This window comes from Alosa sapidissima, chromosome 24 (assembly GCF_018492685.1).
Source record: "Alosa sapidissima isolate fAloSap1 chromosome 24, fAloSap1.pri, whole genome shotgun sequence".
Lineage (NCBI taxonomy): Eukaryota > Metazoa > Chordata > Actinopteri > Clupeiformes > Clupeidae > Alosa > Alosa sapidissima.
In genome coordinates, this window is record NC_055980.1 from 9,553,272 (window position 1) to 9,567,908 (window position 14,637).

At 41.7% G+C, this 14,637-nt stretch overlaps 1 protein-coding gene across 1 annotated transcript in view; it reads right to left on the reverse strand.

Moving 5' to 3' along the window:
• Positions 1-4,211: 4,211 nt before the first annotated feature.
• The window catches only part of shisa8b (shisa family member 8b), a 30,112-nt gene continuing 19,686 nt past the window's right edge, over positions 4,212-14,637 (reverse strand). The window contains exons 3-4 of the mRNA XM_042081864.1: positions 8,437-8,556; positions 4,212-5,379 (exon numbers count right to left, since the gene is read on the reverse strand). Coding sequence (XP_041937798.1) covers positions 4,871-5,379; positions 8,437-8,556 — 629 coding nt within the window. The 3' untranslated portion in view covers positions 4,212-4,870. The remainder of the gene's footprint in view (positions 5,380-8,436; positions 8,557-14,637) is intronic.

Here is a 14,637-nt window from a genome sequence, read left to right on the forward strand (position 1 = left end):
TTCCTGTTTATTTCCACATTTCTGGCCCCATGCTGCCTCTTTGAGTTTGGTTTAGTGGCTTTGTGTTCTGTTCTACTGGTGCTATACATAATTGAACAGATCTTAGTCGACCTACAAGGTCAAGAGTTGTGTGTGTGTGTGTGTGTGTGTCCGTGTCCGTGTGTGTTCTCACTGATGGAAACGCCATGCCCAGCCTACCTTTTCAGTGCTGATGTATTTGTAATGTAATGCTGGGAACTTAATTGAGTTTACCAGAGTGGGTTTGTAGCCTAAAGGGAACACAAGCCAGAAGAGAACCAGAATCATTAAAGAGTTTTTTTTTTTTGTACTTTTGGGGGTGGGGGATGTTTTCACTGGTAGTGAAGGTTAACATTTCACATACTTGCAAAATAGCCATGACTCTTCAACATAATTATTTGCATGAGCAGTGTGATGTACTGAGTAAAACATGGTTGACCTAGCTAAAAATATCCAGGCTTTAATCCATGTAAACAATTTACAATATGCAAGTGATGTCTTGACCTCTGATATGATCAGTCAGGGCTGGCCACCAGGGGGAGCTGATGTCTTGGAAAATACTCCTGTAAAGTACACTATCTTCACTCTCCATCTTCCTGGTTTACACATCCTGACTCCAGCTCTGCTGTATCCTTGTCCTAGACCATCACATGTACAAAGAATAAATTGCTGACACTGTCAGGGAACATAAACTGTGCAGGAGGAAACCCAGCAATAATTGAAGAGCTCTTTTCCAAAATGCTATATCCAGCATTGCAATGCATTTTTGTATGTCATTTTTTTTTATTTTGTTTTCCGATTACTTTCAGTAGAAATTTAATTGGGTTATTGTTATTTGATTTATCTTTACTCAATCAAAACACCAAAACTGCACTTTTATTGATATTACCTGAAATACACAATTAAATAACATGACTTATTAATGTTTTCAAAAAATGGAAATGTAGCATTTTGGAAAATAGCTCTTCAATTAGTCTTTCTTAACTTGACAGCTGATAATTGAGTAAATAGTGATTAACTGGATAATATTTAGACCAACAATAGGGAAGAGGTTCGTAAAATATGCATTTTTTAATTCTCAAAAGAGTTTCTAAAAACAGATTTACAACAACTTTGTCCAATATACAAACAAGGTATATAGTAACAGGAAGTTTATTTTTTGCTCAACATATTTAAATATTTTTTCACGCACGGATTGCTTTTGGTTATACAGAGACAAGCACAATTATGCTCTCAAATTTTACGGAATCATCAAGCATTCTATTAAACTGTGCAAATACTGTATTTACATGACACTGCCAGCATGAGGACTGAATAAAAGGAACAAACATCTTTATAGAAAGCTCAACATGGTCGTTTCATAGTCAGTGAACTGGACACTGGTCTTTGTGCTCGTATTGCTTTTTTGCCCTGTCACGAGTCCAAATTACACAAATAAAACCAGTTTTTGTTTTTAAATACCCCCCTTCAGCACCTATAATCACTTAGTCATAGCAAGCGAAACGTAACATTTTAAAAGGACAGCATCCACTCCTTGTCTCCGTATCACTCTAACATTCACTTCACATGCTATGATGTCACCTAAACAATCATTTCACCTCAAGCTGATTGCAGTTTATAATAATAACATAAAAGTGTAAAATTAATTTGTTTCAAAAGCCCTTCTATGAACATGATTCAGCATCATCGCATAAGGAAGAGACTGTCATTTGTAGACAAACAGCTCATCTGCTACCGTATATGCATACTGTAAATATTTTGAGGTTCATTCCAGGTTTCTTAGCTTGTGGTCTATTGTGACAAATGTGTTGGGAAGTTGAACACTGAAATACACATTATCATTACAAGGATAAATATAACATGTCCTTTGAGAGTAGTCAAGACATTGAAAACCACAACAGTTACAGTGGGTTGTCTTTGGGTGAGAAATATGCACAGTCTCCAGGAAAAAGAAGCACTGGAAAAGGTACATACACCCTTGAAAGAGCAACATATCAAAATATATATATCAGATATATCAGAGCAGTTCAGGTAAAGAAACTAAACTCTGTGAAAGCAGACCACGACTCCAAACATGTGCTTTTCTCTCTAAACTACTGAACTGCATACACCTAATCACAAACCCTTTTGGCATCTCAAACTGAACTTATCGCCAGTTGAACACTGTGCTACATGTACAAGCTGTGCCTAAGGTGACTTCTGTAATGATCTTTCACATTACACTATATTATTGCACACAGAGGTGTTGGCTTTAACTTAACTCCAATAACCTGCAATTCAGCTGTCTTGAATGTACCGCTTTAATTCTGTAGGTTTCTATGCTGATGTGAAAATATCTGCAGAGAGACTATATCAATCTGACAAAATAAAATGGTAGTATTGCCTTTGTCTTTGAAACACATTGATGATATCTCGTTATCTGTCTTATAAAAACAGGCCTGTGCAAGACACGCTGAATAACTAACACATATGCAGTCAGTATGGAATACCCAAAAAGACATGGTTATGGTTATAAGATGCTGGAGCCTTTGAGTCTTTCCTCAGGCTGGTGATCAAACGGAGTTGAAAGACATGGTGATCAGCATGCATGTCTATACCACACAACAGGGTTTCCCTTTCTCCTTCAAAAGGCTTGTGGTCAGAATCTGTGTATATGAAACAAAGCAATCCACCCAAAGATGTATTGTGACACATCACAACTCATTATTAAAACAGTGTTAAAGATGGGAGAGTCTGTGCTAAACCCTGGATCGGAAGTGCATTGTGGATATCTGAAGGCAGGGGCGCTGCTAGATAATTTGGGCCCTATGACAGACAATAATTCTGGGCCCCCCCAATAATATATAGTATTATTAGGGGGGGCTCTCTGAGGCGGTGCCCCTGTCTGAAGGCAGTGAGCTTAGAGAGGGACAGAAATGTGTGAATTATAAAATGTAAATTCAATTACACAAGTTTAGTCACTTCCCATCAAGATGACTTCACAATGCCTATTTGTCTTGATAGGTGCTTCATAAACTTATTCTGTTGCTGACAATTAGACTTAAATACCATTAAGAGTACTGATGAACAGATTTATAAAGGTAATACCAATAACTGCAGTAAGATTCATAAAAGCTTGCACTTTCATTCTGTTCTCATGTTCATCAAATTAAAATACAGTTAAGAGTATAAACTTGCTTTGGATGGTTCCACCTATCTACTGATCCAGCATTTAGGATGCAATGACTGAATGTGACCAGACCCAAGTCGGCTGTGCTGTGAAGAAAACTAAAAGCCAAGACTGCTATCTTTGTCACTCATTTCCCATATCCATGTTCCCAGGCTGGGTGAGCTGAACCAATATCCTTGCAGCATTCTTCCAGAGTCCCCTCCATGCATTCATTTAGTAGACACTTTTATCCAAAGCAACTTACATATGTCACTTATATAATATTACAAGGGAAATTATCCCCGGAGCAACTCAGGGTTAAGTGCCTTGCTCAAGGGCACAACGGTGGAAGCCAGGTATTGAACCTACACCTTTATGCTCTACTTTTATCTTTACCCTGCAGTTCAATATTGCCAACACTGATTTGCCAACACCTTATTTATACAGTCTATGGCCAACTCAGACAAGGAAGTTATAAGCTCCTAGCTTTGTGGCTTACTGACCTTTTTAGGTAAGTAGTGATGTTTAGCCTGCAGTCCTAGCTTGCCTGCCTCAGTATAACATGTGAAAGTTTGCAAGACAGGAGGTTGAAACACCACATGCTTTCAGGTGCACAGCCCTGTGCTTACACGAAACATACCAAATACTCTGACTAGGAAGACATTACAGTTGCTTTCTTGATGACTTGCCCAAGACAGTACATAAAAACGGGGGTTATGATAGTCAGTAGTGTCCAGTTGTCTCTGATGATTCATGGTGAATGATGATTCTTTGTGAGCTCTGCTTTTGCTCAGTTGTATTTCCCACTGAGTCTGCTGCACTGTCCCAGTCATGTTAGTGCACATGTCCTCCTGGAAGAAACACCTCCTATTCAGATGTTCAGTGGCCTTCCTGACACCCCTTTCATTGACAGTTCCTCACAATAAACAAACAAAATAACAAACAAATAAATAAATATAAATAAATATAAATGAATGAATGAATAAATAAATAAATACATAGATCCACAGACATTTCTGTTCCAAAGGACCACTGCTCCAAAAGGGACAAAACAGGTCCTCAATGCCTTGCTCACAGAACAGCAGCAGCCTCACTCAGAGATCGCTTGGATATGAGCAGACAGTCTTGAGAAGATTACCAACGCCACCTCACTCTCTGTCTCCAGACAGTGAATAGAAGACAAGAGTATTTTTAAATTAATGATCTTCTTTTTTTTGGGGGGGGGGGGGCTATCACCAAATGTGAGTGTTCTGCCTCCTTCTCTGTGTTTGTGTGTGTGTGTGTGTGTGTGTGTGTGTGTGTGTTGGGTCTGATTGAAGCTGATGTGATGGTAGCGTCATGCTCATTGAGTTAGTGTGGCCCCCGGGGGGAAACTGCTTAACGTGGCGCCAGACGACCTGAAAACGCACCTCGACACTGTGAAGAGGGAGGAGGGTGCAGTGCCTGTTGGTGCAGAGCGAGAGATGGAGGGAGAGAGAGATAGAGGGAGAGCTCGAGGGAAAAGAAAGAAATGTCCTTAAGGGGAATGACGCACAGTGGACAGGACAGCCAAGAGGGCGAAACAAGCGAAAAGCAAGTCCCTTGTTATATGCTCATCCATTTTGTAACTGCCGTTGAGTTCCACTGAATAGCTTACTCGTTTGACTCCAACAACTTCTCCACAGTGTCCACTCCCGTCCACACGCTCACTCTCCTCCACTCTTCTCAGACGGTGACCTCTGTCTTGCTGTTGGTGGTGTAGCCCTTGTACTTGGGTTGGTACTGGTGGTGGGACAGGTGGCTCCCGTAGCTGACCGAATGGGGGAAGAGCTCGTGCAAGGCCTCTATGCTGTACTGCCTCCTGCTGGCGTAGGTCTGCCGGCGCGCCGAGTGCGCCGGGTGCGCCGAGTGTGCCGGGTATGACGGGTGGCCCGGGTGCGAGGTCTGCCGGTGCACGTGGCCCCGGCCCGACGAGTCCCATGCCCGGAAGGCCGAGCTGGCCAGCAGGGGGTGGGTGGTGGTCTTGGGCATGCGTGCCCGCTCCAGGTGGGGTGGGGGGATGGCAATGGAGAGTGGGGCGTGGAAGTCGTGGTGGTGGCCCGGGGGCACACGGTGGAGGTAGGACTTGTCCTTGAAGTGCATGGGGATGGGCTGGAAGGCTATGGGCTGCGTCTGGTACTGCGCGAAGTCCATGAGCGGGTAGCTTTTGTAGTAGCTGCGGTTGGCAGTGTCAGCTGCAGAGAAGAGAAGAGAAGAGAAGAGAAGAGAAGAGAAGAGAAGAGAAGAGAAGAGAAGAGAAGAAAAGAGAAGAGAAGAGAAGAGAAGAGAAGAGAAGAGAAGAGAAGAGAAGAGTGGATAACACAGAATGTGTGTTCCCTTGTTCTGTATGTGTTGCATGAGCTACTGGATACCAACATTTACCTCAGAATGAATAAAGTATCTATCTATCTTTCTATCTATCTACCTATCCATCTAAAGAAGAGAAGAGAAGGAACAAAGATGACTGGTACGTGAGATGAATAAAAGGAGAGAGAGAGAGAGATGATGAATGTATCTTGTTTATGTTTATGTCCTGTTTCAAGGAGCACAACTGGCTATTTTTAGGCTTGTTTTGGCCCGTATGTCAGCTTGCATGAAAGTGACACATAAATGACTGACTACATGTGCCTGCAGGTCCTGAGACAACATGAAGTGTTCTAAAATTCTCCAAAATAGTCAGCAGAAAAACCACCCCATAAATAAAGAGTCAATTTTCAATAATTTTAATTTCCTTAATTCATCTATTTAAAGCTTAATCACATACTTAAGACTAGTTTCATCTTTTAAAACCAACAGCCCATTTATTTGGGCTTTTTCTTTCTCTTCCTCCTTCAGCGACAGCCTGAATGTAAGCACGGCTGATTGGTTTCGCTGTAAGACACATCATAACTCTCGGTCCCCCTCGTCCAAATTTAGCGGAGATATTAAAAGAGCCAAGAGTGAATTTGGAGGTGCTTTGTTCATGGAAAGAAGGGAGAGAGAGAGAAAAAAAAGAGAGAGAGAGAGAGATCCATCCAGTTATCCTGGGCTGAGGAGGGTCCCTGTTGAACCACTGTGGATGAACAGAGTGTGTGGAGGAAGGCATTATACATAAGACCGCCGAGTCCCCTCGGAAAGAGAGATTTTTTACACAATGACAACCAATGGCTTCAGTCTAACCAGAAGCTTTCACACACACACACACACACACACACACACACACACACACACACACACACACACACACACACACACACACACACACACACACTCTCTCTCTATTTTATACTGCCTCTCCCCCTCTCTCTCCCTCTCTCTCTCTCTCTAACACACACACACACACACACACACACACACACACACACACACACACACACACACACACACACACACACACACACATAAAGTTACCTTGCTTTGTTCTGTATTTTACATAAAGCTTCTCTCATTTTCATGTTATTAAGTAACTCATTGTGATGTCTTCCTGCCTCGGTTGATGACTCAGACAGGCTATGTGAGTGTGTGTGTGTGTGTGAGAGAGAGAGAGAGAGAGACACACACACACACACACAGAGGGGGTCTATGTATCACTGTTTCAGGCTCAATTTGTAGGAGAGACTCTTTCACCACCCAAAATTCTCCAGACAAATAGGTTACAGTTTTTCTCGATCGTTTTGATACCTGTGTCAACTCTGAAATCACACTCTCAAAACAGTTAACACCCGTGTCTGAACAAAAGCACTCTGGACAAAATGACACATTTTGCTTGCAAAAGGCTGTTACTCTCTCAAAACATGCAGCAAAAGCAAATCTTGCCTTCAAACACTACAACTTGTTGCCAATTAAAAAACACTCTTTAATCAATCATTACACACTGGACAACAAAATGCAAAATCTAGTTCTCAAAATGAGCATTTTTGCTATGTCTGTTCCATTACTTTCTCATTTTTCTGGTATCAGAAAAAAACTGTGAAAAGAAAAAAATGTACTGAATAAAAAAATAAATTTATTCATTCCTCCCAAGATGTAACTGTCATTGACATGTAAGACATACAGCAAACACCTAGCAAGATACTGTAAATTTCATTGAACTACAACTTTCATCGAAATAAACCTACAGCAAAACACTTTTTGTACTGTTTTCTCCACCAAATAGGCAATACAGTACTTTGTCTAAATGTGCATTAGATCCATACTTGCAAATAGCAACACAAAACAGACATCTCTTATGTATAATGAATGATTGCTGATTGAAGAATTGTGCAAAGGAGTTTCACACAGGTGTATCAGAGATTCAGACTTATGCAAGGAATCTATACCACCTGTGAAAAGATGTTTTCCTTTTGTTTAGCATGGGAAAACCAATAGAGTTTGGGGCTTTTGAATGACACCTGTGTTAACTGTTTTGCAAAAGGGTGTGAGAAATGTGTAAACCCAATGAAAATGTGTGAACACCTTCGCAAGAGATGACTTCTGCTGTGCAAAGAATGTAGTCATGAAGACCAAGTGGGTTCTAGTTTACTTAAGCAGGTAAAAGCAATCGAGAAAAACTGTAAAATGAAGGGTGAATGAATGAATCAACTAATTTAGGTTCCCAACAATGTATGTCACATGCTGTAAAACAAGGACAAGATGGCCCCTGGCCACATTCAACTGGTGTCCTACTGTTGTCTCTTTCTATAAAAGCCTCAGTGCTCCTATATCGGGTATTATCAGACAGTCCTCTTTCATTCATTAAACGCTGAATGCCGCGAGGGGAGACTGGATTTGATGAAGGTTCAGGAACCTTGAGCTTGCTGGAAAGGTTACATTGTCAGTCTGAATTAGCGTCAGCAAGGTCTGGCACAGTGCAAATTCCTGCATGGCTTGGCTCTGTGCTGCAGATGAGAGTCGTCTGTGCTTTCTTGCTTGGGTCATTTGTATAACCATATGCCTCTCCTGCTTAGTGGCTCCAGACATGGCACAGACAATGCTGACTTCACAGACAAATAACGCAGTTATTCATCTACCATGTCCACCTTATCCTACTGCTAATTCTTTCAGCATTGTTGATAATACATAATATATACAGCATAAAATTGCATTAAAAAGATGCCCTTGAGATGATCTTATGAATATGATGATTTATGATTTAAGTGTGTGTGTGTGTGTGTGTGTGTGTGTGTGTGTGTGTGTGTGTGTGTGTGTGTGTGTGTGTGTGTGTGTGCGTGTGTGTGTGTGTGTGTGTGTGTGTGTGTGTGTGTGTGTGTGTGTAAACAGGAGGGTGGTCTTACCCACTGCCTTCAGGGAGGTGTACTTGTTGAGGCCGGGCATGCTGAGGTTGCTCTGGTGATGTGGGAGGCCCATGGTGTGTCCAAACGGAGTATACGCAGAGCTGTTAAGGTGGTGTTGCTCTGTGAGAGACAGGGACCAAAGACAGAGGTTATGGGACTGGAAATAAGAGAGAGAGAGAAAGGGAGATAGAGAGAGAACTTGAATTTTACAAACTCTTTATTACAATAGTTATACATTGTTAAAACCACAACCAACAACAAAGGAAACAAAAAAGGAAACAAGGAAACATTGATCATTTGTGCAAGAAAAAGCATATTTGGTTAATACTGTTTTTGTCATGGAATGTCTCTGTTCTCGGTAGCCAGGGTTAACTACACAGGCATCGACTGGCATTCTTAAAATTGGACCCAAACTATGGCAGAATAGTGCCAGTGGGCACATGAGGGTTCACTTTACTACACAGAGAATACTCAGATTTGTGGTGGTGGTAGGGCGGTAGTCATATTCACTGGTGAAAATTCACTTTGAAATTGTAATCAACCTCACACTCGAGTCTCCTAAGATATGATTAAAGTTATTTCAGTATCCTGCAAGCTGGTGTCTAGCTGTGCTCATGCAGTTCCACACAGTAATCTCTTCCAAAATCATAACAAGGGCCATGGGTGGCCATACAAAACTGTACTCAGTCCCCGCACCCTAACATCAGGATGGAGCTGCATATCTGCCAAGTGACAACATTTTCCCCGGCTTTCTTCCGTATTTCAAGGTCATCTCCTGAGGCCCTCCCGTTTTATTATTTCTCCCGGATAACTCCTGGAAATCCAGACCCGGTAATCTAGAAAGATTAAAGGGGTTAAAAAAATCATTTTTTTAACTCAAGGGGAGGTGGGAAATGAGCGTAATTCCCCAATTGGTGGAATATTCCTTTAAGGGTCTGGCCGCAAGTAATGAAAATGGCCCAACTCGAAGGGCGTCACCAGGCATGCATTTGAAAATATCACTGCACGCAATTGGATAACACTACAACCAATGTTTACTGATTGATTCCGGACTTCAACGCAATTGGATAACACTAGCCTATGACCAATGTTTACTGACTGATTCCGGACTTCAAGGATTGGTGCAGCTCTGTTTCATGGGCATAGCTAATGAGCATCATACTCATTGCCAGAGTAACTCACTGAGCAAATTCAAATTGTGCTCTCGTGAGAACTCTGGATTTCCAGGGTAGATAACTCCCCTAATTTGCATGACCATCAAACTTTATTAAAAATCACGATCCATTAGTTTTGTCTATTTGTCTGACATTTCTCAGGTTGCCAGATTGTGTATGAAATACATCCTACAGTACATATATAAATCACTCACTTATTTCAACCCTTTTGTCATAAAACCTGGCAACCCAAAACCCAAGTCGGGGAGCGGAGCATGTCTGCACTGCCCTGCTGCCAGTCACAAGCAGTTGAATGCACAAGAACTAGCTGTTCATCAAATTGTTAGGGAAGAAATATAGTGATTGATGATTTCACATCACATAAACTGTTACTGAGTGTTGTTAATACTCAAAAGGCTACTCGTGTCCTCAGAAGGAACTAAATCTGACGGCAGCTCAAGTTTTTTTTTGAGGTACAGGCTACCAGACAGCAGGTGGATTGTAGCCTACGTATGTAAACTGGCATGCAGCACAGGCCTACCGCTTTTGGTAAAAGGTAAAAGCAACAACCGAAATGCACAGTTGCAATTGGAATGGAGACTGGTAGAAAGTATGAAACATGTCAAATATGCGAACAAGAAGAATCAAGAAGTAGCCTAAGCTTTACAGATAAAAAAGCGGGTTAGGCTAATATATTTGCACGGGTTAGTGGTGGGTAAACCCAACCCACCACCACCACACACTCCCCATCTCCTCTTTAGCTTGTAGCCTACTGCATGGCTATCTTCTTTGGTGAGTGTTATCTACTGAACTGAACCCATTAAAGGTGTTTGAGTCGTGACTCAAACACCTTTAATGGGTTCAGTTCACATCAACCTTGACGACACTGTATGTGATTATGTGATGCGTATAGGCCTATCTACAGTTCAGTTTCTGCAGTATTCTTCAGTGAATCACAAAATGGGGAACTGTACTACATGTAGCATCAAGAAATATCCGGCCCACTGAAATGATTTTGCCTCAAGCAAACTTCTAGGCTTTCATCACCTAATTTCCTGAAATGCAAGATCTGTGTGGCAGTAAGAGTAATTTATTTCTCAACATGGTTAGCAGTGTTGGGCAAGTTACTTCAAAATCGTAATGTATTATGTATTACTTATTACTGTCATTTCAAAGTAATTTGTTACATTATAATATTACTGTCTCTGAATTGTAAGGCATTACACTACTAATTGCATTACTTTTAAGTTACTTTCACCAAAATATCTAGAAATATGGATTTGCCATTCTAAATGCAGTTTATTACGCTCAATGCAGCTTGTTCTTCCAATGGAGGGAGATGGTATAGCATAATGACTGAGCTAGGCTTAAGGCTAACAACAGAAGAATGCAATAGGCGCAGTGCTCATGATGCAATACAAGGAACAATGGTAACGCTTTAGAATAACATGGGCTTATTAGGTATTATTCCACTGCTTGGTTGAATTTCCCATTGTCCTACGTAATTTAGAACGACCATTAACCGTATGTTATCTGCACACCTATGAAGTAGATCCATTTTTTTAACCGTATCACACTTGTATATTAATTCGCCGAACTCGTTGTGAAGTTTAAATGAACTGTCACGTTGCATCCGAGCTGTAAAATGCAGACGTTCAGAACATTGCAACATTGTAGCATATGACGGAGGTGGCTTTTAGCTAGATGGATGACAGCAGGCTAAGTAAAAGCGATGTTTCAAAGCTAAAGTTCATCAGAATCTTGGGATACGCCCGCTTGACAACGGGAGAGATAGAACTAACGACTGCTAGTCTAGCAACTCTCCGTTGGCTTGTGAACAGCTTGACACGAGTTAAGCTTTTTTTAAGTTGGCAAAAGTTAGAACTAGCCAACTAGCTGGTGGGAAAACGCATGGGACTCGTTCTAGCTCTGTCCTATTGCGTCCAGAGGGAATTTGAAAGACAACCGATTATCCCGCCCCTCGGACTGAGCACTGCGAACGGTGAGTGCCCAGACCCTACATTTTAATGTGGGTCTGGCTCATCAGGCTAGTAGAGCGGTGTATCCCCTTCCCCGCCACTCTGACTGGCAGTCTTGGCAACCGGATGCCGAAACACTACTGACTTTGTGATTAGTAAATAGGTGGAGGGTGGCGCATTAGGCCAAACCACAAAATGACAACATCATCATCAGTTGAGGGCTGCAACTTCACTTTTTAAATGACAATATCCTGGCCAGACTACTGTTGTCAGTTATATAAGTATTTGAAATGAACATGATTTCTTAATGTCTAGTGACATATCAGGGCAATTTTATGATTAATTGAAATACATTTTTTACATACGGTTCCTTTAATAAAGACATGTCAAGATGGTGGCCTGCTGGCCATTTCGGTGCCCTAAGTCATAGACATAATATACATAGACGCCGCATCGACCGCTGCTCCCTACTAGCGCTGACTTGGCGCTGACGAGATTTGGAGCCGCCATCTTGGACCGGTCATCCACTCCACTCAGTGTAATCTGTTTGGCCGGTGCAATGAGCTGTCAGCACACTTAATTAATCATATCTCACTGAATACCGAACAGATTTTCACGCGGTTTTTTTTGCTGCAAAGGTCATACATGTAGCTATGATACAGGCCACATTGTTCGAAAATACAAAATACAACCAATAGTACGGTAATGTTAAATCTTACTTGTGAAAAGTAAATCCCCCGAGTATGGTCCGCCGATTTGAGCAGGAACATGCTGCACAGTGCTGTCATCTTGTGTTTTCTGCTGCAATGCAATGAGGAGTATGACCGGTCCAAGATGGCGGCCGCATTTCTTGTTTCCAGCAGCCAATGCGGCGTCTATGTATATTATGTCTATGCCCTAAGTGAGTGGCTTTGAGTGAGTGACATTTAAATGATAACTCAAACACCTAAAGTAAAATTAAAGGCCTATTATTTAGACCATTCATTTCTGAAGAAATGTCACTTTAAGAGCAGTGATCTTTACGTTGTCATAATGCCCTTTTGCCAGCACTTGTTTACAAGCCTTATTTGTTTTACATTTGAGTTACATTGATAGCACAATATTAACAATAATATGCACAATGTTAAGTTGTTTTAAGCAGCCTTCATTGCTTTGGAAATGGAAGTAGCCTATGCAATGATATGTTGCTTCATACCAGGTATCAAACTTGCATGTAACGTCGTGTTAGTGCATTTTGACATTGTAAACGTTATTGATGAAGAGTGAAACGCAGTTTGCAGTAAAGCTACTATTCATTGGTTACATTTGGGTGCCCCCTCTGTCCTTTGGTGCCCAACGCAAAGTGCATGATGCGCGTGGTGGGAGCGGTGGCACGGCCAGGCTACACAATCTTTTTCTGCATTTCTATCCCTTTATTCTCTTCAATTCAAGTTCACATCACAAAGCTGACATGCACAACAGCATAGTTTGTGTTTTTATCAAGAATCAAAAAGATTAGCGTGGCACTACTTTAGATGTTTCATTAATTTACTTGTGCTATTTCACGAGGCATAGAAAGATCTTTCGGTTTCGCACACAAAGTGCACTAACTATTATGTTCTTCATAGCCTTGTCTCTGACAAGCTGAAAATAATGAGCGTAGGCTTATGTCCATCCCGCAAAATAGAGTCCGCCTGCGAGTCTGCTGCAGCCACAGTCATCTTCAACCAGTATCAGGAGATAACGTTCTACTATTTTGCGCAGTTTTTTTCTCCTCTGTTGTTCTCGTGTGGTGTTTGCAAATATGTATCAAAACAAAACACCACTTAATTTCGGGTTAAATGCATTGTAACGCGCGTTACTGAAGTTTGTACCGAGTAAAATATTACCCAATTTTTTTTTTGTAATGCCTTACATTACCACGTTACCGCAAACAGCAATATATTACAGTAATTACATTACTTTTGTAACACGTTACACCCAACACTGATGGTTAGACACACACACACACACACACACACACACACACTCGTCTGTGCATAAATTTGCACTGCAGGAACATGTGAGCCATTTCTTCATCTAATCAGCTTAGAGAAGCCCTGCTGCATGGGGAGAGTGAGTGGCTGCTAAAAGGGAGACTGAGAGGAGGCTGGACTCTAAATCTGTCTGGATGAAGAAAAGCATTTTTTCTTGGCGCTTCACTGATACCTTCACCGTCTCTCCTAAATGGCATTATGGCACTGGTCCTCATCAGAACTTCCCTTAGGCAGTCTAAAAAAGCACTACTTTTCCTCACCTGTCACTTTTCTTGTCATGTCCTTCTCTCTTGGACTTCTTTATCACAGACTTTCTCTGGGACTTTGTCTATCTTAACTGAGAGTTTGTTCATCTATATGTTGGACCAGCCGTCCTCCCAGCTTCCATCCTTACTACCTTATATTCCTTCCTGTCGTCCTTACTCTCTGTCTGTTCCCTCTTCTTTCTGTTTTCCTAGCGTTCTGGTGAGAGCTAGCTGGAGGATTGAGGGGTTGGGTTGATGTGTCTCAGGGTGCTGTCACTCCCGCGTGTGATGAAACAGGAGCAGCGAAGCAGTCGTTTGAAGCTCAACCACTGAATATCGCCACGACATCCAGCATCCAGGCAAGCATACGCACAAAGCAACAAACACATACACCCTTTCTCTTTCTCTCTTTCTCTCTCTCTCTCTCTCTCTCTCTCTCTCTCTATTTCTCTCTCTCACACTCAGACAGACCCAGCACACACAGATACACACACAGACACACACATACACACACACATTAACAAGTGGGGCTCCCAGAGCGGAAATCACAGTCCCTGTTGTTGGATATATTGGCAAACGGATGTGTTGTACAGTGCTGTAGTCAGTACATCCAGGTTTTTGAACAAGTGTGCTTTTTATCTCATAGCCAGACTTGGTGTGTTGGTGCTCAGTTAGTCAAAGTGCTCTGTACAGCTTTAAAGGTGGTGGTATATAGCAACCTACACAACAGAAGCAGAGTGCAGCAAAATATGTATTGTTTCCCAATACACAACAGCACAAGATACCAATATTTTTAAACCTATGTGGA